Source organism: Natrix helvetica (genome assembly GCF_964273705.1).
Source record: "Natrix helvetica genome assembly, chromosome: 5".
NCBI classification, from domain to species: Eukaryota; Metazoa; Chordata; class Lepidosauria; order Squamata; family Natricidae; genus Natrix; species Natrix helvetica.
In genome coordinates, this window is record NC_138551.1 from 19,501,858 (window position 1) to 19,516,090 (window position 14,233).

Sequence of the window (14,233 nt, forward strand, 5' to 3'; positions counted from 1 at the left end):
AGTAACCTGTATCAACCATCAGTGCCAGTCAATAATATTTGTGATACATTTTTAAATATTCAGTTGACTAGCACTTAAAGCAGAATTTGGTATTTAAGAGCAGTGGAACTTTAATAGCCAATAGCTTCAAACAGCATCGGCAATAGTGAGTCATTCTGGGAACTGTAGTTTGACAATATTAAAAGATCTCACATTTCCTACCTCTGATATAAATAGTCAGGAAAATATTCATAAGTGGAAGAGGTAATTTTTTAAAAAAACTAATATTTCAACCAAGCAATTTAATGGTCTGTTGATAAAATAATAATAAAATAACTTAATAATAATAATAATAATAATAATAATAATAATAATAATAATAATAATAATAATAATAATAATAAAAATATTTATTTCTTAGCCGCACCCTCTCCCGAAGGACTCGGGGCGGCGTACAACAAACATATGAAATAAATATGTAAACAAAACAAACATATAACAAAGACATATACCGAGACATACACAAGGAGGAGGTCGGCTGATGAGTAAAAAACAATTAGAATACAGTGTTTAAAACCCCTAAATAATTAAATATAATTAAACTACCCAGTTAAAAAACCCATCAGGAGCGATATGGTTGGATCAAAGTTGAGCCAGGCCAGCTACTTGGAATAGGTGGGTCTTAAGCTTAATACGAAAGGAGCGGATGTCAGAGGTATTCCTAATATCCGGAGGGAGGTCATTCCACAGGGCTGGGCCCGCCACAGAGAAGGCTCTACTCCTAGGCGCCGCCCCCCGACACTGTCTAGTGGACGGCACCTGGAGGAGGCCCTCTCTGTGCGAGCGGATTGGTCGCAGGGATGTATGGGGCAGAATACGATCCCGTAAGTAACTAGGTCCTGAGCCATGGAGCGCTTTAAAGATTGTTATCAAAACCTTGAAACGCACCCGATAGACCACAGGAAGCCAGTGCAGCTCGCGCAGGAACGGTGTCACATGGGAGTACCTAGTACTCCCCATAATTACCCGCGCGGCTGCGTTCTGGACCAACTGTAGCCTCCGGGTGCATTTCAAGGGAAGCCCCATGTAGAGAGCGTTACAGTAGTCCAAGCGAGACGTCACCAGCGCATGAGTGACTGTGCGTAAGGCGTCCCGGTCCAGTAGGGGGCGCAATTGGCGCACCAGGCGAACCTGGTGGAACGCCCCCCTTGCCACGGCTGTCACATGGTCATCCATGGACAGCCGGGCATCCAGGAGGATGCCCAAATTGCGCGCCCCTCCATGGGGGCAAGTTGAATGCCCCCGATGGCCAATGATGGAATTAATTGGCTGAACCGGGGAGCTGGTACCCACAGCCACTCCGTCTTGGAGGGGTTGAGCTTGAGTCGGTTGTCATCCATCCAGATCCGTACGGCTTCCACACACCGGGACATCACTTCGATGGCCTCGTTGGGGTGGTTCGGGGTGGAAAAGTACAGCTGAGTATCATCAGCGTACAGATGGTATCCCACCCCGAAACCACGGATGATCTCACCCAGCGGCTTCATATATGTGTTGAACAGGAGTGGCGAGAGGACCGATCCCTGTGGTACCCCACAAGTAAGGGGGCGTAGGGTCGACCTCTCTTCTCCTGCCAACACACGCTGCGTCCGGTCAGAAAGGTAGGAGCCGAACCACCGCAAAACGGTGCCCCGGACCCCCAACCCCTCCAGCCGGCGCAGCAGGATACCATGGTCGATGGGATCAAAAGCCGCCGAGAGGTCTAATAGGACCAGGATAGAGGAGCAACCTCTATCTCTGGCCCTCCAGAGATCATCCACCAACGCGACCAAGGCCGTCTCCGTGCTGTGACCGGGGCGGAAGCCGGACTGGCGCGGGTCTAGATAATCATTTTCCTCCAGATGTCGCGGAAACTGGTAGGCCACCACACTCTCTACAACCTTCGCCAAAAAGGGAAGGTTGGAGACAGGACGATAATTGGCCAGCTCCAAAGGGTCCAGGGAAGGCTTCTTGAGCAAGGGTCTCACCACCGCCTCTTTCAAGGCAGCTGGGAGAGACCCCCCGCTCAGCGAGGCATTCACTAGGCCCAGGAGCCAGTCTCGTGTAACCTCCCAGGATGCCAGTACAAGCCAGGAGGGGCACGGGTCCAATAAACATGTGGTGGGTCGCAGTCGTCCACGCATTCTGTCCAAATCCTCGATGGCAACCAAGTCAAACTCCTCCCAGATCGATTCCTCAAGACTCGCCATGGACGTCTCCATTGGACCACTGACAGGGACCCAATCCCTCCGGATTTGAGCGATTTTATCCTGCAGGTATTTACCAAATTCCTCTGCTCTGCCCTGTAAAGGGGCCTCCCGCGGCCTCTGAAACAAGAGGGAGCGGGACACCCGAAACAGGGCGGCAGGGCGGTTCTCCGCGGATGCAATGAGAGTGGCACAATATTGGCGTTTGGCCACTCTCAATGCCACAAGGTACGTCCTTAAATGGGCTCGTGCCTGTGTTCGATCAAATTCGGAGCGAGAGGATCTCCAACGACTCTCTAGACGTCTCTTGCGGCATTTCATCACCCTTAGCTCCTCGGTAAACCAAGGGGCCAGGGTGGATCGTTGCCGCCGGAGAGGCCGCAAAGGCGCCACCCGGTTCAAGGCCCCGGTAGTCGCATTATTCCACGCGACCACCAGGTCCTCTACCCGGGGGCGGGTCAAGGTTACAGGAGGTGGCCCAAGCTCCGTCTGGAACCTATCAGGTTCCATCAGGCGCCTGGGGCGGAACCATCTGGTACTATTAAGGAACAGAAGCCTGAGACTAGAGACTGAACCAATTTGATTTTCATTTTGAAACAATGTAACGATTCAAAATTATTGTGAATATCTGATTATTTCAATCCCTTGTGTTATTGATACAGTGAATTTCATTTCTCTCTTTTGAAATCAGAGAATGTACTCTATCATTTTTGTTGAGTATCTTTCTATAATAATTGCATGTCCAAGGATTTTTAAGCTTCCAGCAATATTAAACAAAAGAATGAAAGTGACATCAAAATGCAATAAAAAGCTAGAGTTCATTGATTTTTTATTTATTTGGAAAATATAATCCCATTTTCCCATTTCTACCACCCAGCGATTTACTGCTTCATTTCTACCCTTAAGGTCCAAGCAAAGAAAGAGGAAAACAAAATAAGAGAGGGGGCAAACATTGTTCTCACTATTGTAGCAACATCACTTGGTTGGTTGAAGGAAATCACTATGGAATTCCTTACTGGGTGGCTGGAGTGTTAGTTCAGGATAACATATGATTCTTTAAGCTTTCAAAAGAGATAGCAAGCCGATTGAAACTAAAGACAATGGAGACCACAAATAAAAGTGATTATGAGAATTGTGGCTTTGGGGCTGCCGTTGAGTTTAATGCGGGTACACTCTTGTTAGTCAAGCATTTTTTCTAGCAATGCAGATGACTCATTTGATAGATATGCTTGCTGTTTAGGCAAATCTTTCAGGTGGGAGGCAGTGTGCTTCTCCTAATGGCAGTGTCAGTCAGCAGTCCAGCATGTCAGAAACCTCGGTAAGTATCTAGCAAAAGTATTTCTCTTAATCTATAAGGTTCCATGTTTATTCTTTATATTCACATTGTTTATGCAAATGTTTGAGGAGCAACAACTGGGATTCTTGACCTATTAAAGCAGGGGTGTCAAACTCAAGGCCCTGGGGGCTGGATCCGGCCCACAGAGTACTTAGATCTGGCCCGCGGGGAAACAGCAAAGGATGGCCCGCAGTCCCTCTGCCAGTGAAAATGGAGCTCAGGAGGGCTGCATGCTGGCAGAGGGTTGCAGGAAGCCATCACAGCTGAAAATGGACCTCAGGAGCCTGTTTTCTTTTGACACCCCTGTATTAAAGTGTCAGTGCCTTAATGCTGCAAATAGTAATATAGATGTTTAAACGTTATTTTGCTTTTCCCCTTTTGGGAAGATAGATATATGTATATATATATTGGATTTGCTAGGTTTTTTTGGAGAAAAGAATTTACAAGAGTAATGGGAACTTTGAGAAAAGAATCCACTTAGAGTGTTGACTTCAACTACCGAGAATCTGCTGACTTGATGTTAGCTTATTTATGATTTATTTATTTAACCCTTTCAGTGTTGAAGACCATATGACATTTACAATTTACCAAAAGTCGTTGGACTTTTATTGCAAGCAGAGTGTTTCGAGTTTAGAACTGAATTCTGGCTTCAGTTGTAACAGCTGGCTAAAAAATGGGCAAAGCTTACACCAAAAATATATGCATGTTTAAGCTTGGAAAATTCTCTTGTATTATTTATTAGCAAGTGTTAGCATGCAATAGACAGTGTCCAGTATTCTTTTTAATGAGGAAAGACGTCAGGCTAAAATAGAGTTTTAAAAGCTGAGACTTAGCATTTTGCCATATCCAAATTCTGTCCCACGGAGCATAATTTCAAAACAAAAATATTATTTCACGGCATAATGTGAATGTTACTTAGGCATCTGCTGTCGTGTTTTCGGTAGAAGAGACAATTGAATAGAATTGTTGGGTGCGGCTGCCTTTAGATGAGAGGGCTAAAGATAGTTAATGATAATTTATTTTTCTCCCCTAGATTAATCTTTCTGCTTCTCCTACACCTGCACAGCTAATAAGCCGTTCACAGACCTCCAACTCTAGTAGCAGCAGCCTTACGCAGCAGACGATGCTGTTAGGGAGCACTTCCCCTAATCTGACTGCCAGTCAGGCTCAGATGTATCTCCGAGCTCAGATGGTAAGTCTTGCAGATTTAATGTTACCCTTTTTTGGTGTTTTTGTCTTGTCCTGTCTCTATGTACGGCTTTTGGCTGCACGTTGCAAGTGTTCTGACCTAGGCTCCCCCAGCAGCACAAAGCCGAGTCCTTGTCCAGCTAAACCCCTTTTATTTAACTTACAGTGAATTCCTCTCCAGCAAAGTCTTTCCTCTCCCACAGTCTTTCAAGATAATTCACAATTACCGATCTTTATCAGGCTTGGAGAGTGGCCAGGCCGATATCTTTCAGATGCCGCAATACGTGGCAAGAATGCAGGAATGAACTAATTGTCTCCTGAAAACACCCCTCCCCTTTCGCTCCTCTTTTATTGCCTGTAGGAGGGGCCATTCACCATCCACCTGTGGCCTTACTCCAGTGGTGGGTTTCAAAAGTTTTTAGAACCTCTTCTGTAGGTGTGGCCTGCTTTGTGGGAGTGGCTTGGCAGTCATGTGACTGGGTGGGAGTGGCTTGGCAGTCATGTGACTGGGTGGGAGTGGCCAACTTGTCAAATATGGTGAAACTCACTTAACAACGCTCTTGCTTAGCAACCAAAATGTTGGCTCAGAAACTCTGGCATTTGAACCACACAAGTCTTAAAGCTGTCAAATTACAAGACCCTTGCACCCCTAACCCTTTAGGAAAAAAAACCCCAGGGGTGTTCAAACTTGACAGCTTTAAGACTTGTGGACTTCAACTCCCAGAATTCCTCCTCTCGCTCTTCATCTTGATGATGGGTGGATGGGCGGGAGGAGGGAGCTGGAACCGGTTCTAAACGGCACTGTAGATTTGTGGAACCTCTTCTATAGAAGAGGTGAGAACTGGCAGGAACCCACCCCTGCTTTATTCCCAAGTCGGCCCTTGTTCCTTAGCTGTTCCCTTCATCTGGCAACTCTGCGCATGTCCACACAGAGAATAGGCTCCAGCTGTTCGTCTGCCTCCCTGATGTCTGACTCTGAAGGCATCTGATAACTGGCATACAGCACTGGCCCCCTCTCTGCCTCCAACACAGAGCCCTCATCAGAGCCTTCCCCAGACTCCAGGACTGGCCCATGTTCCTCCCCAACCTCCTCACTGTCCGAATCTGCTGCCAGCTCCACTGGCTGCTGACGGGTCACAACAGTAAGTGCACTTGTGCTCTATATGAGGCTACCCTTGAAGGGCATTCAGAGGCTATAGTGGGGTAGGGTGCGGTCACACAGGCAGTTCTTAGGGCTCCAAGAATGGCCCATGTAACACCACTGGGTTTGCCGGGTTTGCTTACAGATGCAAATCAAAGTGTTGGTAATCATCTTTGAAGCCCTTGTGTGTCCTGGCTACTTGAGGGACTGTCTCATTCCACTGGGATTCTCCCCCCACCTCAACCCCCCCGAGGAGATATACTATGGGCCCTATTAGCCTGACTATTCCAATTGGTAGGATCCAGGAGATGTTCTGCATCTGGTCCATGGGATATCTTGGCCCCAGGGATGAGGTCAGCCCCCATTCTCTGACCTTTCAGAAGAGCTTCCTTGGCTCTTCAGTTAGCTCGGGGTTCCAATTAGGGAATATCATAGTGGAGGTGGTTGATCAATTAACAACGGATCCCATCTCCTCCGCCCCCCCCCCGCCCCCATCCTGCTCTCACCCTGCCCATCTTTTAATTGGCTGTGGTGTTTTGGATTTTGCATTAACTATTTATGTTTTTAACCTATATCCGTGATGGCGAACCTATGACTCGCATGCCCGAAGTGGCACATGGAGCCATGTCACCTGACACGCATGGTGTCGGCCGTTCCTCTTCCTGGTTTCTGGTGCACATGCGACGATCAGCTGGCCTTTGTGCATGCGGCAATGCCGGAAACTGGAAGAGCTGGTCTGTGAGCATGCGTGCTGGCCAGCTGATTGGCGCATGCGCAGCAGTAACCGGAAGAGTCGCCAGCCGGTGCTCATATGTGCGTGAAAACCAGAAATGAATTTTTCAGCGTGCGCATGCCCCTGGGCCACTCCTCTTCCTGGTCGTGCCCCAGACAAGTACATGTTTGAAGTGCTCCCTTTTCGGCACTCGATGCTGCCCGTGCGCGCTCACATTTCGGCACTTGGTGCCGAAAAGGTTCGCCATCACTGACCTATATAGTGTTTTTTTTTAATGATTGTAAATTGCCCAGAGTTAACTTGAGATAGGAAAGGCAGCCTATAAATTTTATAAATAAATAAATAGTCTTTGACTCCAAAGAGTGGCATTTTTATTATTTCGATTATTATAGGAATATTCCTATTCATGTTCTGATAAGTATAGAAGAAGCATCTGTGCCTCTTTTGGTAAAGTTTAGATTGCCCTGTTCAGCCAGAGGTCTAAGGTTCCAGGAAGTAGGCAATTTCCCACCCTAGTTCCAAATGCTAATATTTCCTAGTGGTATCTCAACCAAGTACCTACTCCTAAGATCAGCCAAGGTTGGCCAGGTATTTACGTCTATTTGACAGTTTCCTTTTTAAAGTAAAACGTAAAGATTCCCCTCACACTTAAGTGCTAGTCATTCCCGACTCTAGGGGGGGGGGGGGGAGAGACTGCTCATCTCTGTTTCAAAGCCGAAGAGCCAGTGCTGTCCAAAGATGTCTCCGTGGTCATGTGGCCGGCATGACTAAACACCGAAGGTGCACAGAACGCTGTTACCTTCCCACCAAGGGTGGTCCCTATTTTTCTACTTGTATTTTTACATACTTTCTAACTGCTAGGTTGACAGAAGCTGGGACAAGTAACGGGAGCTCACTCTGTTACGCTGCGCTAAGGATTCAAACTGCCGAACTGCACGTCTTTTCTGATCGACAAGCTCAGTGTCTTAGCCACTGAGCCACCACGTCCCTAGTTTCTTTTTTTTAGTAACTTTCAAATACCAATGAAAAACAGCATGTAATTATGTTGCCTTGGGGAAAAGCCTCAGGCGGCAGACATTCTTCTTCAAAGAGATGAAATAGCAAAGCGACTCAAAAAATGTTAAGGTTCTTTTTAAGACATTCGAATAAATACTTGTAAGTCTTGTGCTAAAAGAAAAGACACGCCAATTTTATTTTCAGACTACAGGTAGTCCTCGACTTATGACCACAATGGAGCCCAATTTTTCTGTTGCCAAGTGAAGCATTTGTTAAGTGAGTTTCGTCCCCTTTTTTTTAGGACATTTCTTGTCACCGTTGTTAAGGGAACCGCTGTTGTTGTTGTTGTTAAGTGAATCTCGCTTCGCCACTGGATTTGCTTATCAGGTGGCAGCAAAGGATGGTCCCATAACCCCGGGTCACTGCAACCATCATAAATATGAGTCAGTTGCCAAGTATCCGAATTTTGATCACATGACCCTGGAGATGCCACAACGGTCATAAGTGCAAAACAATCACGAGTCACTTTTTTCAGTGCCGTTGTAACTTGGAACGGTCACTAAATGAACTGTTGTAAGCCGAGGACTGCCTGTGTGTGCGTGCGTGCTTTGTGTGGCTTTCAATTTTCTTTTTCCTGCCTTCACAGCTGATTTTTACGCCTGCTACCACTGTGGCAGCTGTCCAGTCTGACATTCCTGTTGTGTCCTCATCATCTTCGTTTCCCTGTCAGTCTGCAGCTACTCAGGTGAGGCTGCATGGATTGTGGAGAGTGTTTGTGTGTCTACCTGTAACCCAGAACCATTGTCAAGGACTGGGATGCGACTTTCTTCTTTATGTTCATATGCATTGTTGGTGGTGGTTGTTGTTTTGTCAAAATATTATTGCATGAGAGCTTTTGTGTGTGCAATCACTCACAAAAAAAAAAGCCAGTGGTTCTAAATGCTAAAGGGACACCAGACTCTTGCAAACACACATACAACATGTTCTAGATGCGCATTCTTTTTGGGTCAGTTATAAATAATTTATCGTATAACGTTTGTGAATGCGTGTTTTCTAGAAGATTTTATTTATTTTTTTAATCACGGAAAGTAGGATGAGCACCCTCCCAGACCTGATACATGAGCCCATGCTTAGCTGGTTCATACTTGGAAAACAACTTGGAAAACAATGCATCAGTTATTATGCTTGAACCTTTAACATTAATTCTTAAATCACACAGTGAATAAATGTATTTATACAGAGACTGAATCCTAATCGTACCTGTACTCTGTTAACAAGATTAATTTCTAAAAATGTCCATTGTTTAATACTGTCAGCTGAGTATTCAAACTTTCTTCAGCATATCTTCCTGGTATAAAATTTAAAGTTACAGTGGTATTGTGATGAAAGAAGAAGTAAGGGCCATCATTAATGTTAAGATTCTTTAACCTTCTTTAATTCATCTTTGAGCAGATAAGACATACATTTAACAATAATAAATAGACTGCATACAGTGTGATATAATCATTCAGACTAGCTGCCTTCAGGTTTAAGAACTGCGATAGAGCAAGTAGGTTGGGTGTCTTTTATACCTATGTGAAAAATTTCCTCAGTTACTTGTTTTTTTTAAAGTTTGACACAATGGGCAGGATTGACTAATCATTTGAGCCATTCTCATGGTTCCTATATATTTGTGTCTTTAATCAAAGTAATAAAAATTGACAATAGAGAACTTTATTGTTCAAATAATCTCACTGTGAAAATGCCTGCATTCTTGTGTTTGGTCAAACCCGGTTATTTATACAAGCATGAACACAATTTTGAATCAATCAATTATAACAAACAATAAGCAATCCCATATCAGAAAAATGGAAAGGATTTTATGGTTTAATGACATGGCAAATTTTGCAGAAGTGTACATAAAATGCTGGGTGTGTGAAAAACTTCAGAAGAAACAAATCATAACAATTTGTACTGTGGATTAGAATATCTATCCCTCTATATTTGCTTTAGCACTACTATTACGGATTTTTTAAAACGACCATTATTTAATAAAACAACAAAAAAAGGGGGTGGGGGAATAAAAGTAAAGTAAAATTTAACAAAGACAAATCAGTACAGCAGTGTGTGTGTGTGTGTGTGTGTGTGTGTGTGTGTGTGTGTTAAGAGAGGGGGACAGAGACAGGGTTTGCCTACATGTAAATACACACATATGAAACTTTTCACAACAATTCCGGGTCATCAGCAAGAATGACCATATTTCATTAATTTTAGTACAATGGACTGATACCAATGGAGTGACTAAATATCAATAAATATAGTAGCATAATTATTTTCATAAAGATGTTAAAATTTAATTGATTTTGACCAATACACAGGAAAAAAAAGTGGAAATATAAAAGAGAAAAAGGTTTAGCAAGTACAATGTCAACAGAAAAAGGTTTAGCAAGTACAATGTCAACGTCCAACTTTGAATTATTTACTAGAGTTAGTAATGAAAAGAAGAAAGGGGAAAGGAACTCTTAATTAGACCTAGAGTTGAAGGATATTAACTACGTCGTTTAAGCAAAAGAGAAATCAAAGATGATACATACCATCAGTATACCAACTGCTTTGATAACAATTCATTAAAACATACTTTTAGGGTTTATTTTTACTCTTGTAACTTATTTATAATATCTACATAAAAAATAATAAACAAATTAGTAACAGTTGACATTTGTATTTTTTTATTGGTGATTTTGCCCAGCTTGCGTGTCACAGCCTGTGGAAGCGCTGTCTATGGAAAATCAGCTGTATTGTTGTTCCATCTTACAATTAAGATGGAACTTTGCTGGGTGGAAGTAATGAGAGGGAGGTGTTGGTACTTGTCTACAGATTAGCAAGCAACCAGTCAAGTAGTCCGCAACGAGGCATGTTTCCCACAGCGGCGTCAACCTGTTGTTTCTCGAAATACTTCATTACCTCCTGCAAAATATCCCCCACACTTGCACCTTTCTTGGCTGCCTTGTCAGCCAGTTGTGGAAGCTTCTTCAGCTCATCATCATTCTCATTCATGAAAGTGAGATTGGGCACTTGGAAATGAGAAGCAGCCATCCACTGGAGGACAGCCTGGAGTTCTCTGTTCTGTGAGCTGCTGTTGGAGCTCTGATTGTTTACTATCACCTCAGAACCAGCAGGCACAAGCGGTTTTCCAATATTAGTTCGTGGAGGTTTCTGGGATAACATTGAATCTGGAGTTGACATGCCTTTGTTTCTTGCTGTGATGTATGTCCCTTGCTCGTCAGAGTAATCTTCCACAACAAAATCAGGGCTTTTAGTCATGTACATACAGAGCTTCATCACAGATTCCATCAGCTGATCAATGAATTTCTTATTTATCTGCTCCATATTTTCACAATCCACATCTGAACTATTCTGTTTGGATGGGGGTTTTCTATTAGATCTATCGTCATAAGTGTTCGACTTGGGATTCTTGCTTATTTCACACTCATCTACATTGAAACCAGCCTCTTGTAGGACCTTCTGGATGATTGACAGAAGGGCACTTTGTATTTCCCCCCTCTGGTATTCTTGCTGTTGTGGCTCACTCCTGGCACTATGAGACTTAGAACCATGTTTACCTCCCTTTTCATAAAACCCAAATGAAGACGTATTTGACTCACAAACAGGTTCTTTGTACTGAGTTAAGAGATGTTGTTGTATCAACATTAAAGCTGTCAAAATGAGGTCTTTTGCTAGAAACTCAGTGGTAGAGTTACTTTTTTCTGACTTCTTATCATGACATCCCCTGTCTGGACCTTTGCCTCCTGCTCTTGATCTCAACATGCTAATTCCATCCTTAATTATTGTTTCACCTACTTTTTGTGCTGATGTTTGTCCATCTTGCCTTCCCTTTTCCCTCATATGGACCCCACCCTTCAAAGATGCAAAGTGCATATTTGGAGAATTGGGGTCTAACGAACATCCTGTTTTCAATAAAGAGTATACAAGACTATGCCCTCTGTCCTTATTATCCGACATCAAAGCGTTATACATTCTTAATACCATTGCTTCTAAAATCTCAGTTGACTTCTGGGTTCCCGCATTGAAGAGGTTTTTCTTCACCATAGTAACAAAATCTGAGTCTGTCATGAGGACTCCAGTGACATTGTGCAGATTTTTCATGGTAGAGTCAATTAAGTCCGATATGACATCCCTTGTGTGTTTGAGAAACACTCTCTTCAGAATCACACAGGCTGGGAGTGGTGGCCTTTTGTGTATCTTGGTGGCATTCACAAATGAAAATGTCATATCCTTAGCATTTTTGTTTGCATATACCATTAGCCCTTTGTTAAAAGAACCAATACCTTCACTGCAGGATGTCTGTTTTCTTGGATGTATCAAGTGGGCATGGGTTGGTCTTCCTTCTTCATCTGGTGATGATTCGCTTTGGTTGGAACATAACTCACCATAAAAAAGCGACGTTTTCTTGGGGAGTCCTTTACCCTCCTCTTTATTGGAATCCTGAGCATTTTCCATAACCTCATTCACCATCTTGGATGCAACCTTACTTACCGAACCAGAGGGATTAAGAGCTTTCCCATCTTTAGTAGCATAAATTGCCTTGCGTATACATTTGCTGGCGGCGTCTTCCAAATTTTCAGAGATCTCTTTACTTGCCATCTGCATAACCAAAGTGCACAGCTTTTGGACAGTGCATGCTACTTCATCTGATGGCGTTTTCTGACCTTCCGAAGCTTTGAAAGCTGTATTGTTGTTATTCTGGGACATCTTGTCCGCTGCCGATGGCTTTTGTGCAGGAGGGGCGGTTGAAGGGGTTAGTGCATGCTGAAATCCACATGCATATTTTTGCAGGTCATCAAAAAGCCAGGACACAACATTAAGCTCTTCGGTTGAACCTTGTTTGAACAGGCAAACTGCTCCTTCTGTCTTAGACTGTTCTGGCGTGTCACTGTCCTTGATAACGATGACCTCTTTGTCCTGCATTTTCCCCAGATCAAGTCCTGTGGCAGATTCGCTGCTTTTAGATTGGCCAGCAGCATCCTTATCTGTATCATCTGTTTGCTTAATGTTCAGGCTGGAAACATCGACAAAACAAATCACTTTGCGTTCCTGATCCTTTCCTCCTCCAGGATTATAGAGGTCGACCTTACACACACCTGCTTGGCTGTGTAACCAATCAACTTCCTGAGACATCTTCTGAGGCTTGGAAGTGGAAATGTACCTAAGACTATAAGGTTGTTCCTTATCAGCTGAACTGCTTTGATGACCCTGCCAGACCGAAGATGTTGCCTCCTCTCTCAACTTTCCATGCTCTTCTGCTGCCAAATGTCATTTTCACTTGTGTGCACACATAGTTTCTATGGCAGCAGTGACATCACAAAGAAGCATCTTATCACCCTCTGATAATATATATTTCAGCTACTTTTTCTCATTCACCTACCCGGTTTATGAGAAATTTGTCTTGATTCGGAAAAAAGGAATGTTGCATTCCTTGAAATAATAGTGGAGAAATAAGAGTAGTTAACGTATTTCTATACCAAACCATAGAGGACCTTTTGATTACAATGTCCTTCAAAGCATCACTGCAAAAGTAGTGTGACAAATTATATGTAGTTGGAGAAGCACTTACATTTAGGGAATTCTTAGTTCTGTTTCCTGCATGCTCAGCTGCCATAGCCATAAAAAAAAAGAACCTTCCCTCTTTAGCTGCAGATCTGTTTGCAGTGGTAGCAAACACTGAGCTGCATTTGGCACAATAAGGACATGCAAGAAGCAATAAAACACAGAGAAGACATCTGGGGGAAAGTTTGGACAATCTCTATATGTCATAAAAGCAGTTCAAGGTAGCTTGTCTAGTAGCCCTCGATAGATTTGGAAATGGAATGGTAAAGGATTTGCATCGCAAGCACAATGTCACAGCTTCATTTAAGGTGAAGGTGGAGGACGCCTCGTTAAGTAACTTTGGAGAACTTTCATCAAATGATGCTGACAGTATTGGAATGGCTTCCTGTGTTTCTATTATTTATTGTCCGATAGTCTGTGTACATTGTACCTATATTTCTATTTCTGAACAACCTGCAACTGTTACTCTGCCAATAATTATTAAGCTCCGTGGAAGCATTCGGAAGTACGGAAAAGTCTGATAGGTATGCCGTCTAGCGTTATTTTCTTTGTAGAGCATGAAGCAGCCAATTCTTTGGGAGAACAGCAATAAAGCAACCACTCAGGAGCAGCCACAATCAAGGTTCCAAAGGGAGCCCCTGTCAATCAACAGAGAATAACAACCAGTTGTATTAGAGCCACAGAGGTGGGGAAAGAAAAGATTCCCAGGCATCGGACACAACTAACCCAAAGGGCAATAGGCACACACAGATTCAATTCTCTCTCTTCGTGTGTCCCAAAGGTGCTTTTTCAGGAGGCAACTGATTTTCTTGTTTTTTTCTTTTGAAGACATTTCACTCCTCCTCCAAGAAGCTTCAGCTCTGAGTGGATAGTGGGGAATGGAAGGATTTATATTCCTTGCAGACAGCTGGTCATTTGCATCTTTTTAGAGGGAAGCACTTGGAGGACTTGGAGGTTTATCTCTGTCCTCAGGGTCACCTGAGCAGCGCTCCTAGTTCCTGTAGTCT

The 14,233-nt window shown here is 43.6% G+C and overlaps 2 protein-coding genes across 11 annotated transcripts in view; one reads left to right on the forward strand and one right to left on the reverse strand.

Moving 5' to 3' along the window:
* Positions 1 to 14,233, forward strand: part of PHC3 (polyhomeotic homolog 3) — a 395,745-nt gene that overhangs the window by 10,807 nt on the left and 370,705 nt on the right. For 7 of the 10 annotated variants that reach the window (XR_014175581.1, XR_014175582.1, XR_014175583.1 and 4 more), the window contains exons 4-6: positions 3,466 to 3,543; positions 4,595 to 4,753; positions 8,266 to 8,364. Coding sequence is in view for 7 of the 10 variants with exons in the window: in XM_081955583.1 (XP_081811709.1) it covers positions 3,466 to 3,543; positions 4,595 to 4,753; positions 8,266 to 8,364 (336 nt within the window). In the remaining 3 variants the exon portion in view is untranslated. The remainder of the gene's footprint in view (positions 1 to 3,465; positions 3,544 to 4,594; positions 4,754 to 8,265; positions 8,365 to 14,233) is intronic. The other 3 variants (XM_081955579.1, XM_081955580.1, XM_081955581.1) reach the window with 3 other exon arrangements.
* Positions 10,470 to 12,797, reverse strand: LOC309393396 (A-kinase anchor protein 4-like; the record flags this gene model as incomplete). Its single annotated transcript, XM_081955584.1, has 1 exon — positions 10,470 to 12,797. The coding sequence occupies one exon, from the start codon at positions 12,795 to 12,797 to the stop codon at positions 10,470 to 10,472; it is 2,328 nt and encodes a 775-aa protein (XP_081811710.1).